General features: G+C 48.1%; 3 protein-coding genes across 3 annotated transcripts; 1 reads left to right on the top strand and 2 right to left on the bottom strand.

Annotated features, from left to right (window-relative positions):
- Positions 1 to 3,509: 3,509 nt before the first annotated feature.
- Positions 3,510 to 4,664, top strand: N7446_011789 (uncharacterized protein; the record flags this gene model as incomplete). The annotated part of the gene is made up of 1 exon (XM_058520531.1): positions 3,510 to 4,664. The coding sequence occupies one exon, from the start codon at positions 3,510 to 3,512 to the stop codon at positions 4,662 to 4,664; it is 1,155 nt and encodes a 384-aa protein (XP_058368055.1).
- A 1,311-nt stretch (positions 4,665 to 5,975) lies between these two features.
- N7446_011788 (uncharacterized protein) lies at positions 5,976 to 6,837 on the bottom strand (the record flags this gene model as incomplete). The annotated part of the gene is made up of 3 exons (XM_058520530.1): positions 5,976 to 6,168; positions 6,222 to 6,566; positions 6,626 to 6,837. 3 exons carry the CDS (start codon positions 6,835 to 6,837, stop codon positions 5,976 to 5,978), a joined length of 750 nt encoding a protein of 249 aa, XP_058368054.1.
- Positions 6,838 to 7,853: 1,016 nt separating this feature from the next.
- N7446_011787 (uncharacterized protein) lies at positions 7,854 to 9,810 on the bottom strand (the record flags this gene model as incomplete). The annotated part of the gene is made up of 6 exons (XM_058520529.1): positions 7,854 to 8,293; positions 8,355 to 8,843; positions 8,902 to 9,290; positions 9,346 to 9,506; positions 9,567 to 9,573; positions 9,629 to 9,810. The coding sequence occupies 6 exons, from the start codon at positions 9,808 to 9,810 to the stop codon at positions 7,854 to 7,856; spliced, it is 1,668 nt and encodes a 555-aa protein (XP_058368053.1).
- Between the last annotated feature and the right edge of the window lie 2,531 nt (positions 9,811 to 12,341).

The raw sequence follows: 12,341 nt of genomic DNA, 5'->3' as shown, positions 1-12,341 counted from the left end.
TCATTTAAAAATTCCACCCGTGAGCTGTCTCCGTGGGATCGTCGTAAATTGCCTGCCATGGAATAGCTGGAACGGACCCATTTTCGACGAATAATAGCTCATTGTGAAGGATTTGGCGTGCCGAGGTTGTAAGCCCGTGGATGAACCCACGGAAGTCACCTATTGAGAAATTGAATTGCTGGTAAAGTAGCTGGTCCTGATTCATCCAGCCGACGTGGCCCGTCGTGGTGCTATTGTAATGGATCTTTAAGCCGTACGTCCGTAGATCTAATAGCCATTGAATTGGACTATTAGTTCCACGGACCATGAATTGGCTTACCATCTCAGCCACCCACTCTCGAAATGATCGCTGGGTCTGCCGAGCCTGGGTAAATTGAATGAATTGCGATGACTGCGTCGGTGGCAGAACTGGGCCATTTTCGAAATTGAAAAATGGATCATCTGATGTCTGAAATTCAGGCGTATCGAGTGGACTCTCGGTATCCCAATCCCCTGCCATTTGATGCTCCGCTAGCTGATATAGCATTGCCTCAGCCGTGGAATCCAATTTCAATGCCTTGTGGACTACCATGAATCGTGCAATTTTAATAAGCTTCGATAAAATCGGAGGATAGCTCTCTGCCGTACGCCAGCCTGTCTCACCCCGACCGAGCACTGCCGTGGCACAAATCAGCGCGCTCTCATAGTCCTCGACCTTAATTCGATGATTCAAAAGCTCGATGCAAAAATTGAGACACGCTAGATCAATGGGAGCGAGCTGAAACGGAGAATCGGTGCTATTTTGCTGATTCGCTAGCGATTCGCTAGCAATTCGCTGCGTGGGATGATCCTCGGTGTCACTCTCCGAATGCTCGCTATTATCGTCTGAACTAGCCGTGGCTGACCTAGCCGTGGCTAGGCTAGCTGACCTAGCAATGCCTACGCTAGGTGATGCGCCCCGGCTGAGCCAGTTTCCAAAGCGAGTTCCACGCGGCTCGCTGGCGCCTAGTGAATTTGTAATTTGGACTGGCCCATTCATGCGATGCCTGCGTACGAGTGAAAAACATCAAAATTTGCTGCCATGGTATGGTATGTCTCTCAATGTTATCGGCATCCATGTAAGCTTGCAATGGCTGGTGCGGCAGTCGGTCACGCTCCGTACGTACGGCTTCGGTGCGAATGGTATGGCTAGTTTTCGTACAAATCAACTGGCTAATTCTAGCGACAGCAGCTATTGCATCCCATATAGCGCTTGCCGCCATTTCCGTCGGATCGGATAAATCGACGTCGGGTGGTTGGACGCAGTCAATAAGGTGCTGTGGGTCAATTCCACGGAGGTAGACGGCCCACCGCGTACGACAGAGCCATAGATTCGCGTCATCGCGCTCGCCAGCTTCAATTAGCTAGGGTAGCTCACTTACCTCTTTGAAAGCTAGTTCGATTTCATCAATAAGCCGGTCGCCGACCTCGGTCGCGGGCATTGAATCGGCCCCGGCAATAGCATCCACCCCGAGCGTACGCACCCGAATATAATGAGATCCTAGCCCTTAGATAAATGCGCGCTGGCATCTTACGACGCGCGTAAATTGCTGAATTTGCCGCTCGGCCGCCGATAAACCTTGTGGGCGTCGACCACCTCCCCTATTAGTAGGTGCGACCCAGTCATAGTGGTCACGCCAATGCTGTCGCATAGTCTTTACCGTACGTGCGATAAATTGGCAGAACGGACCCTTTCCACATAAAATGCCATCCGAAAACACTAGCAAATTAGCAATTGGCGTATTAACCACGGTTGGCGGCTGCTATTCATCGTATTCATGCGCCCGGTCGGAGAAGGAGGTCCGAATAGCTTCAGCAATTTGGCGCGCTTTCGGCTTCCCAATACGATGATTAGCTGACTAGAGGTGCCGGAAGACCTCCTTAGGTCGAACGACGTGCTCGCATATCTTGCACACGAAGACGGGGTCTATCGAAGGTAGGTGAAAGAATTGGTCTTGCATAATAATGGTGTAGATATATATCGTAAAACAATGAATTGCACGAAATTTGACGAATGTCGAATGCTAACTTTGGGGTTAAATGTTGTGAAAAAAAGTGAGATAAAAGCTAGAGGTCTTAAAACCCCCTGAATTAATTCCTACCCCGCCTGATCATTATAGACTAAGATAATTAAGGTGATTCAATTCGTCTAAATACATAGAAGTCAACCTTAGGCCACGGTCGCAACCCTAACGGGCCCATTTTCCCGCACCCTATCAAAACATCTAGAATTTTCAATCGCCTATTTCCCGAGAACTAGCAGGCTGCGCATACTCCGATGAAAATAGGAGATATTTAGGATACTTTATTATAACTTGCCAAAATTTTAGACCGATCGGAGGCCTCTAGACCTTGGCAGTCAGGCGACGAAGTTCACTTGCAGTCAGGCGTACGACCCACTTTTCCTACCATACTTAAGGGAAAACCCTAGCCTACAGTCTGCCAGACTGCAGGCACCCCCGTGGGATAGGGTATTGACCACGGTTGGTGGCTGCCATGCGTCGCATTCATGCGCCCGGTCGGAGGTTTGAACAACATCCGCAATTTGACGTGCTGTACGTAGTGGAAGTCGATGATTCGCCGATTGGAGGTGTCGTAAGACCTCTCTTGGTCTAACAACGTACTCGCATGTCTTACACACAAAGACTAGGTCTGTCGAAGGTTTGTGAAATAACTGATTTTGCATAATGAATTGCATGAAATTTGACGAATGTCGAATGCTGATTTCGGGGTGAAATAGTGTAAAAAGAAAGTGAGATAATAGCGAGAAAGCTTCAAAACCCCCTAAACTAATTGCTACCCCTCTTGATCATTATAGACTAGCATTATCGAGGTTGTTCTATTCGTCTAGAGTGCTATGGTGGCGTCTTTGGTAGTAAAGGTACGCCGTAAAGGTACAAAATGCCGTACCCCAACAAAACATCTCTAATATTGAATCGCCATTTTCTCGATAACTAGGAGGCTGCGCATGCTCCGAAGTGAATCGGAGATAAATGAGACTGTCTATTATAACTTGCCAAAATTTGAGAGCGATCAGAGGTCATTAGACCTCACCAGTCTAACGAGGAAATTAATTCCCAGTCTAACGGGACCCACTTTTTATGTCCCATAAACCCTAGTAGTTAAGAGGAAACCATAATTCCCAGTCTAGTAGACTGGGCCACCCCCCGTGGGATAGGGTCCGTAATTTTGGTAAAATGTAGGGGCCGGTTAATCCAAACCAAACGAATTTGTCCTCGAAATCACTACGACACGAACACATTTACGATGGCCTTAAGAATCTTCAATCTTCTTCTTAGCTCTTTTTTAGTTATAACTCCCTTTTGCGACGATACTCGGTTCGACACCTATATTTACTAAAACTGTGGACATTCGAAGTGGGTGCGGCACCTACGCCACTCGGGTACTACGCTAAAGATCAACCCTTAAATATCTCCAAGCTCCCCTCTTCTCATCTACCTTTCCCAGCCCAAAGTTTCTTCAGTTACAACATGGATTCTTTCGAGAAATTGCCCCCTGAAGTCATTCAACAGATTCTCGCCAATATCGGTGATTTTGCAGGCATTGAAAACAGCCTGTTGGCATCTCGACGACTCAATGCCGTCTTCCAGGCCCAGCCTACCCGCATCATACAAGAGCTGATCCTCATAAATCCGATTACTTGTATGCCAGAAATACAAAAGCTATGCTATAACATCGGGCACCTCAGTATCTCTTCACTGCAATGCCCGGATCTTGAGCACTATCACCAGACATGCGAGGATCCGCCAACTTTAGGGTACACAGAATCACGGCATATACTTAAGATAGGCGCGCAGATCCAGCGGCTTGCGTGCAAATGTCTCTCTATTATGCGAGAAGGTCTCGTCAGAACCCTTGATAATATCCCCGCGGATTCAATAAGTGGACCTCCACTCCAAATCCAAAATGCCAGCCAACCCTTCACCTGGACAGAAGAGTATCGCACATACTGGGCTCTCTGGCATCTGCATCACTACTCCCACCTGCGCAAAGCAGCGACCCAGCGATGGAACTGGAACGAATCCTCAATCCGGGAACTAGACGCATACAACACCTGGAGCGAAATCGACTATCGCACAGCCGAAAGACTCTGGACAGTATCCGCCGTCCTCTCAGATCTGGGTCTGACCCTGAACTGGCTGCCTAATGACCCAGAAGCAGAAGAACCCGCCAAAACCATCTGGCCCGCTCCGGAAGAAACATCAATACCTTTCTTCCCATCATTTGACCTGCCACCCACACAGTCACAAGATAGCAGCCTCTGGGCTACGCCAGATCCTCCCGAGGACACAGAGTTAACATCCGCCTGGATGCTCGCGCCGAGACACCGTGCCTCGCATCACTGGCACGTCGCACACCTCTATCTCAGTGGTATAAATCTCACGCGGACCGTGCCTGCATGCTACTCGCTGACGAACATGAAACCGTGGCGACGACTCGGTTGGGTTATCTGGGATGGGTGGCGTATGTATTCTATTGGATTGAGTAATATCGCTCGAAAGAAAAAAATCCCCCTTCCGGATGGCGGTTTCCTTGAACCGGAGCCGCGGAATCCGAGGGATCGGAAACCGGGGATTGATTATGTGGCTAGGTGGTTCGCGATGATTGGGGAGGAGAAGCCTTGAGGGGTCTTTTGGAGACTGGGGATAGGGTTGATGGGATGTTTTGAGAAATATTTGGTTGGGGGGGGCGGGAATATAGAAGTCATAATCCTCCAGGTTTGATCTTGATATCAACGTGGAACCTTCGAGCTATATGATCTCAATATCCATGGATATTCAAGTACTACCTACGACCCAACTCTCTGTCAAGTATGTGTACAGTTACGAAACAATGTAGTTCCACAGGCCGTAAAGTTGTCCGCGTGGACTTGTGGTTTCTTGTATTTCGCCATTTGGCTCTGAACACCGAGATGATTTCTTTACTGCTGTCGTTGATGTCCTGCTGAGGACTCAATAGTTTGTAATTGTCAACCGGTTATCTCTAGTGTGAGCCATGAAAGAGGGCTCTGATCTGAACAGCATCAACATCAAAGTTGCTTTCGACCGCCCAAAATAAAAGCTCTAGGTCAGCGTTTTCCGGTCAGCCTTTCGGAAAATATACTATAATCCTATAATGCCGAGGATTGCCTCGCCTGAAAGTATATCTCACCCTACGTCAAATTTTGTTAAATGGCTTGCCAGGGCTTCCACCCCAGACAAATTTGGTCTTTATAGGCTCCTCGCAATGATATGCTAGGTCTGCTACAGCTTCGGCCACCGATTCGGCCACTTACCCTTCCGGCTGTATCACGTAGTATCGTGGAGACGCTTCTTCTAGGCGCCAACGCTAACCGTGCTCCAGTGGCTAGATATCACGTCATACGTGTAAGGGGGAGTGCTTGTAGCCCTAGTGATTACCAACATCATTGCGATTAGCCTTTATACCTAGAACTAGGCGGGCGTGCAGAAGCGAGCGGGATGCTTAGCAGTCATATATCTTGTTGTAAAGAAGTAGGGTTCTAGTGTTTACAGGATAGAGCCTGTCAACTAGGTAAGATGAAGATGCCTGGAAGCGAACAATATATTGGAGGAATACAGAGAGTGATTCTTAGAGAACCGCTGGGTTCTCCAGAGCAGACTATTTAACATTAGGGATTAGCGTTACGGTGAGCCAACGCTGACGTGTCGACACCTATATGATGTCGATCCTTCATGTGTGCGAGGGATCTGTGCATGGCTTCTGAGGGTTCCGTTACACCTGACTCCGCCCACCCCCGTGGGATAGGGTCACATGAGAGTCTATTTTGAGGTAAACTAGCGAGATTTATGCTAGTGTGGATAGTAATGAGACATCCAAGGATATCTTGCGGATTTGCCGCTGTCTAATCGTGCGTATCGCTGCCTTAGTATTCCACTCGATTCTAGTTATGTCATATATAAATAGCGAAAATTCGTCTATTCAGCCTTGACCTTCTGCACTTTATACACCCAAACATAGCAAAACGGATATATCGTCTCCGGAAGCAAAGTCAAGACCATAATGGCAATACTCCATGGCGAGGCAACATATTCCCAATTCTGGGGCACATTCAAGTATCGCCAGATAAACACCCCGTAGGCTAGATAGCAACCTATATATCGAGTTATCCTGCATCTATTAGCTATGCATTGATACTGTGGTAAAACGAAAGTGAAACCCACCACATCTCTAACGAATGCCCCCTCGTCCCCTCCTCCGCATACAACGAATGCAAACAGACCCAGCCGATGGGAAGTTGAAGGAGAATACCCGTCCAGTACGCTGTGACTTGTTCGCGATCATCTGGGTAGAGGGTCGTTAGCCATTTCAGGCCGGCTATACCCAGGACGAGACCGATGAGCATGTTCCGGATGAGTCGGGGCCGGTGCTCTGCGCGATGGACGTGCTTAAGGATGACTGCGACGTAGCCAAAGTCGTGGATGAACCAGGCGAGAAAGCCTACTCGCTCTACGGTTGTGGATGTGGTGGTGAAGGCGTAGAAGAATTCGTAGGCCATTGTTAGGCATCTGGTTGGGTTGTTAGTAGGTGTTATACGATGCGATTAAAATATGGGGGTGGGCATTACAGATACTGGACACTGCCATAGCTCGATCCAGGGACTCGCTGGTCTTTATATGCGCGGAATGTACAGAATAAATAGCACAGAACGTAGAGAAAGCCGCAGGAAATAATCAGCCCATCTTGAACGTAGAGATAACTCTCCGGTGGATTCAGTCGCAGGTCTGCGGGTTGTATAATCAGATGCTGGACTTTATTCGCTAAATCGAAATCAGACATTTGAACTGTACAGTGTATATTTTATCTTGCGACTCTCGCCTTGCGATGCATTGTCGTTCTTGGATTTTATAAGCGCCGGCAGCGCCGGAGTCTGCGTCAGCTGGCAGAGCGGGTGGGGCTAGCGCTCGGATAAATGACATCATCAACATTGATGCTTTTCAAGAAAGGTTACATTGCCATGGCCAGTAAGATGTAAACAGCGAAGAAGGATCATGCACAGCATTTCTTGGAGTTTGGGGTCTGGTTCGTCGATCTTGAGGTGGGGTTTAGGCAAAAAAATATTTTTGTGGATAGCTTTGGGTGGTGGATCTGTTTTCCATGGGATGATCTTGTCATATCTTTTAATGAAAAAGGTTCAAAATAGAAAAAAAAAAATGAAGATTCCAAGAAAATTCTGCAAAGCCAGATAGAGGCGGTGTCGATCGAGTGACTGACATGATGTGCGGCCTCAGGCGAGGGTCACAGCCAGGTCTAATAATACGTTGTTACTTATGTCTACCGTTTAGAAACCTTAGTGACTCCTTACTTATTATAACTTAACAACACTACGACTAGACTAATACTTCGGTATAGATCTGTTCGGCGCTCTATCTAGCATCGCTCCTCGATACCTTTAAAAGGACTTAGCCCGTATGAGACCTATTAGGCAATGATACGGTTGAGAGGCAGATCGTTGACGTTAGAAGCAAAGAAACATTACGCAAATATAACCAAGAATCTTCTAACTTAGCGATAACCCGATAGTCGTGCGTAACATTCCGGCCACGGCAGATTATGTCCATACATTTTAGGGGATCAGAATTTCCCCGAGCCGATCATTCGATTACCGCGTGAGTAGAAAGGATTGGTTTACCGAACAGACGCTAAGTCGACTAAATAAAGAACTAGGATGTGAGACGGTTGATGATTGATCATAATCATTTGATTCATTTCTAAATGTAGTTATGAATTCTTGGCAACACATATCTCATGAAGATAAAGCTCCGAAATCTATCCAACAATATCTATGAACGCGACTAGAATAGCCACGCGAGGGTTTTCTTATAAACCTTCTTCCAGCCAGTGAGGTTTTGGTGCTCAAGGGCCAGAATGGCCTCAAATTCGGCCTCTTCGCGATCGATCTCGGCCTTTCCGGTCCAGATATCGGCATTGTGGGGTTTGATAATCTCGGTCTTCTTGAAGAACTTCCAGCCGGCGAAAGCCATCACGTAAAGAGGGATTCCGAGATATGAGGTGATGAAGGTCTTGTAGTCAAAGTTGCCGTACTTTTCGGGGTTGTGGATGAACACGCCAAAGCTGCGGGTGAAGGCCACTAGGACACAGAAAAACAGGGCGATAGAGGAACCGATGATTCCCAGAGGTGCCGTGTAAGCCAGGGTTGCTTCGTCGACGCCCTGGGCGCGGCGAGCGCGAATGAAGAAGATATGAGTGATCAAGAGGGAGATCCATGTCAATACTGTGGTAGCAGGTCAGAAACAGAACATACTTCGAGTCATTTGGGGAAAGGTAGAACATACGTCCGAAGATCGACACCATGTCGGTGAAGTAGCCAAAGACCTCCTTGGAACCATTGGAAACACTCATGAAAGCGAGCAAGCAAAACGCAGCCGAGAGAATCAAGGCGAAGATTGGGACACCAGCCTGGTTGGTGCGAGCGAAAATTTGGGGGGCCTTCTTCTCACGAGCGAGACCGTATAGTGTTCGGGTCGCGATGTAAAGGTCAGAGTTGGCGGCCGATAGCACAAACACAAGGATACAGGCGTTGATAATGTGAGGAAGAGCGGCAACTTGCTTCATCGCGACGACGAAAGGCGAGGCGGCGGCGGAGTTCTTGGCCTTTGTGGCGAATGCCAGGTCCTCTGAGTCGTAAGGGACTAGCATACCAACGAAGAGGACACTGAGAATATAGAACACGATGATACGCCAGAAGGTAAGCTTGATAGCTTTCGGGATGGTCTTGCGAGGGTTCTGGGCTTCTCCGACGGTGACACCAATAAGCTCAGTTCCTGGAAGACAATGGGGTTAGAAAATCCGAAAGCGAGCGAGAAACATGAAATGCCATACCGAGGAACGCAAAAGTGGCCTGTACCATGGTCGACCAGAAAGCAAGGAACTTTCCAAGGTTTCCGTCAACATATTTCGTGGCAAAAGCACCAGGTTCGTTCCAGTACCGGAAACCTCTCCTGTCGTGATCGGGACCACCACCAAGTGCGAAAATGAAAGAGCAGAGAATAATGCCCAAAATGATAATCACTTTGAAAGACGAGAGCCAAAATTCCAATTCACCGAAAAATTTCACACCAAAATAGTTGATGGTAATGATTGCCACCATGAAGATGGCAATCCATACACCGGGGTTGACATTTTCTGCAGAGGTTCTCGGCCAGTAGGTGATGACCAGGGCAGCTGCTGTCAATTGCGTGGGCGGTAGAATGATATATTTGAGGTAGTAGCTGGAATATGATTAGTACTTTTCCCTTTCAGAAACTGGCATGAATTTTTACTCACCACCACCCAAGGGTAAATCCGAGAGCAGGATCACAGAAACGACCAGCATAGCCTGTGAAACCAGACGACAAGGGCAGCCAGGCGGCCATTTCACCCAGACCACACATGACTGTCCAAACAACGAGACCCATGAAGCAGTACGCGATGAGCAAGGAGCCAGGCTAGTTAGAGTGGTTAGTCAATTTCAAACGTTCATAGTAGTTGGGCAAAGTTCCACATACTCCGGCTCTAGAAGTCTGGGTTAGATGTATTTCAGGTAGAGTTTTAATAAAGTAAAACTCACGTCAAGGCGCTGCCAGTGCCAACAATCAATCCAGTACCAATAGCACCACCAATTGCAATCATGGAAATGTGACGAGCCTTGAGCTCCCGGTGTAGCTGAACGGGCTCATCCTGCTCGCCTTCCTTGGTGTCGATGTAGCCGGGCTGCGACTCGAGAGCGTTGATCTCGTCGGGGTGACCCATCTTGCTACAGGCTAAATTGACCCAGAAAAAGAAAAAAAAAAAAACCTCAGTAGCAGATGAGAAAGAGAAGAAAGGAAGTAAGTGAGGCGAAGACAGCTGTGTGTGGGGGGTGGAACTGAAATAAGAGAATCAACCCAATGCACAGTTTATAGGCGAATTCCGGGGTCAAACTCAAGACTACCATTATCTCTCCCCTCTTTCGCCCCCTTCAAGCAAGCAGAAGCAGTGGAGACAAATCCTGGAGGTGCCTTGGACCTAAGATTGTACTACTGGACTACCACCACGTTTTGCTGTGCTCGGACAGTTTGGGCACTTGGCAACCCTTGGCAGTGGCTTACCGGCCATTCCGTCTTGCTGTCTCTCTCCCCTGGCCCGGGTGAGGCGCATCTAAGGTAGTAGGGTGAGCAAATCATTCAGGATCCCGAATTGCTTAGATTTTCCTGCAGGAATGAAGTGTAACCAAGTCAATGGGCCATCTCAAGCCGTAACAAATACATCTCTCGGGTCTTTGATATGGATAACTAGATAAGAATGACCCACCGAGCACCTGGGAAGAGAATTCCCGGGGTTATGACAAAGAGAAACTGCGGTGATTTGCGCCCAAGCCCTCTCAGGACCCTTCATGCTGCACTGTGGAATCCTGCCATCTGGCCAAACTGGCCCTACTGACCCAACGGGGATACCAGGGGTGACCAACTTCCGATTCAATTGGAAGGCGACCCCGAAAGTAGCCCTGCCTAGCCGCTCGCGGGCAGCAGAATTGCTGGTTGCTCGATCCGCCCCTCGGTCCGCTTCGCCCGAAAGAGTTGAGGTGGAACCCGAAAAAGGTGCTGATTGCGGCTCGCTTCTTGGCATTGTCTTGGCTCGGTATTTTTCTTTTCGCTCGATTTTGTGGTTTTTGTCTTGGCAGATTGGCTTGGGGGCCCACGGCCAGATGAGAAGATGGCGGGCCAGGGGAGTGATTGGGCGCACGCTTCACGTAACTTTTTCGGCGTGTGGAGTGTGGAGTTGGATGTCAGCCAGTGCGATATACTTCGGCTCCTTCGACGTACAGGAGAGATCTTATTAAAGTTATGGTTTCTCCTTCGTAATCCCCCGCATTATCCTCTCCACAGAATTGAATGCATGACAGCAGGAAATTGAGCCTCCCGTTGTCCAAGATTTGGCATTCGTGTGTTGCGTCTCCAGTCGCCGAAAGAAACTCCAAAAACTGCGCCAAGGAAGCACGGCATTAACTGCCAAAATCCAGTGAATGAGGGGGCAAATATTCCTGTTTATTTATGGGACGATGAAAACCTTGGAATGCCGTCATACTGTAGCTCAATTAAAGCTAGTAAGTGTGTCATCTCCACCTGGGCAGTCGACTCGGATCTCTCTTGCTGTGCTGGATAAATAAACCTCCTTATCATATAGGGCCCTCACAATATTCTCCACGACAGATGTCAAATACCTAGTTACCTAGTAGGAGTCTACTATATGCCAGTGCAGATGAAAAATCCGTTTATTACTGATCTCGATAGATAAAGTGTGAAATGAAACGATATCACGTTTAGATAAACTAACGAAACAGGTAATGCGTGACCCCGAATCGGTGTTTGATATTAATAATTTGCTTCGGGGCTAAAGTTTACCTCGGGCTCTCCTTACCAGCGGGTTCAGTTCTGATATGTCAAGTCTTCCGGCAAACGAGCGGCTCAGACATCCAGTGAGATCCTTAAGCAGACATCATCTTCCTGAATGTCACTAGAATTTCGTTTTACCGTATATCTGGAGACATCGGACTATCGTGAATCGGATATCTTAATGTTACATCGAAAGCCGAGGGTGTGGCGTGCTTGGTTGTTGCGATGGAACAACAAAGGATCAGCGGTGGTCAATATGCGGAGAGAAAGGTACGAAGGATTTCCTTGCTCTAACCAATTTCTTGTCCGAGTCAAGCCCCACTCAATGCCCTCACGCTTGGAGATGAACTAATAAACTAATAAATAATGCCATCGACTGCTACTGTTAGGCCCTTTTCCCTTTGTTACCTGTCCTGACTCCGACACTGCCTCGCGGAGTAACCGGCGGGAAACTCTCAACATGTTCCGGGCAGCAAGATGGGGCCTATTGGCCACTCTTTCCTTGATAATCTTTGTGATTTACTTACCGGGAGTATCAATAACTCCATTGGAATTTTCTCCGCGTGGCTCTGGTGGGAATGGAGGATCAAATCACCAAGTTGCACCTGGAAAACGGGTAGCTGTCGCAAGCGAGAGCGCTGTCAGTTCAGGACATGGTACCAAATGTTGGAACTGGGTGATAATGCTGCCAATGCCGTTAGTATTCCTTTCGACGGTGCAAATTATGATATTGTCCCGAAGGCTAACGGAGTACCTAGCTGATTGCCACTGAGTTTTGTGTCGGAGTCATTGGTAGCTCAAGTCATTCTGAATTGATATGGGAACATGATTAACTTCTCTCGGGATGTATCACAGCGATCAGCGGTGGTGTCTTCATGCTTGTTCGATCGCCTAACGGCACTTACGAGA

Source organism: Penicillium canescens, assembly GCF_028828765.1.
Source record: "Penicillium canescens strain IBT 15451 chromosome Unknown utg000008l_segment0_segment0, whole genome shotgun sequence".
NCBI lineage: Eukaryota > Fungi > Ascomycota > Eurotiomycetes > Eurotiales > Aspergillaceae > Penicillium > Penicillium canescens.
Note: the sequence above shows the minus strand (reverse complement) of the source record. Positions and strands in the feature narration are given on the sequence as shown.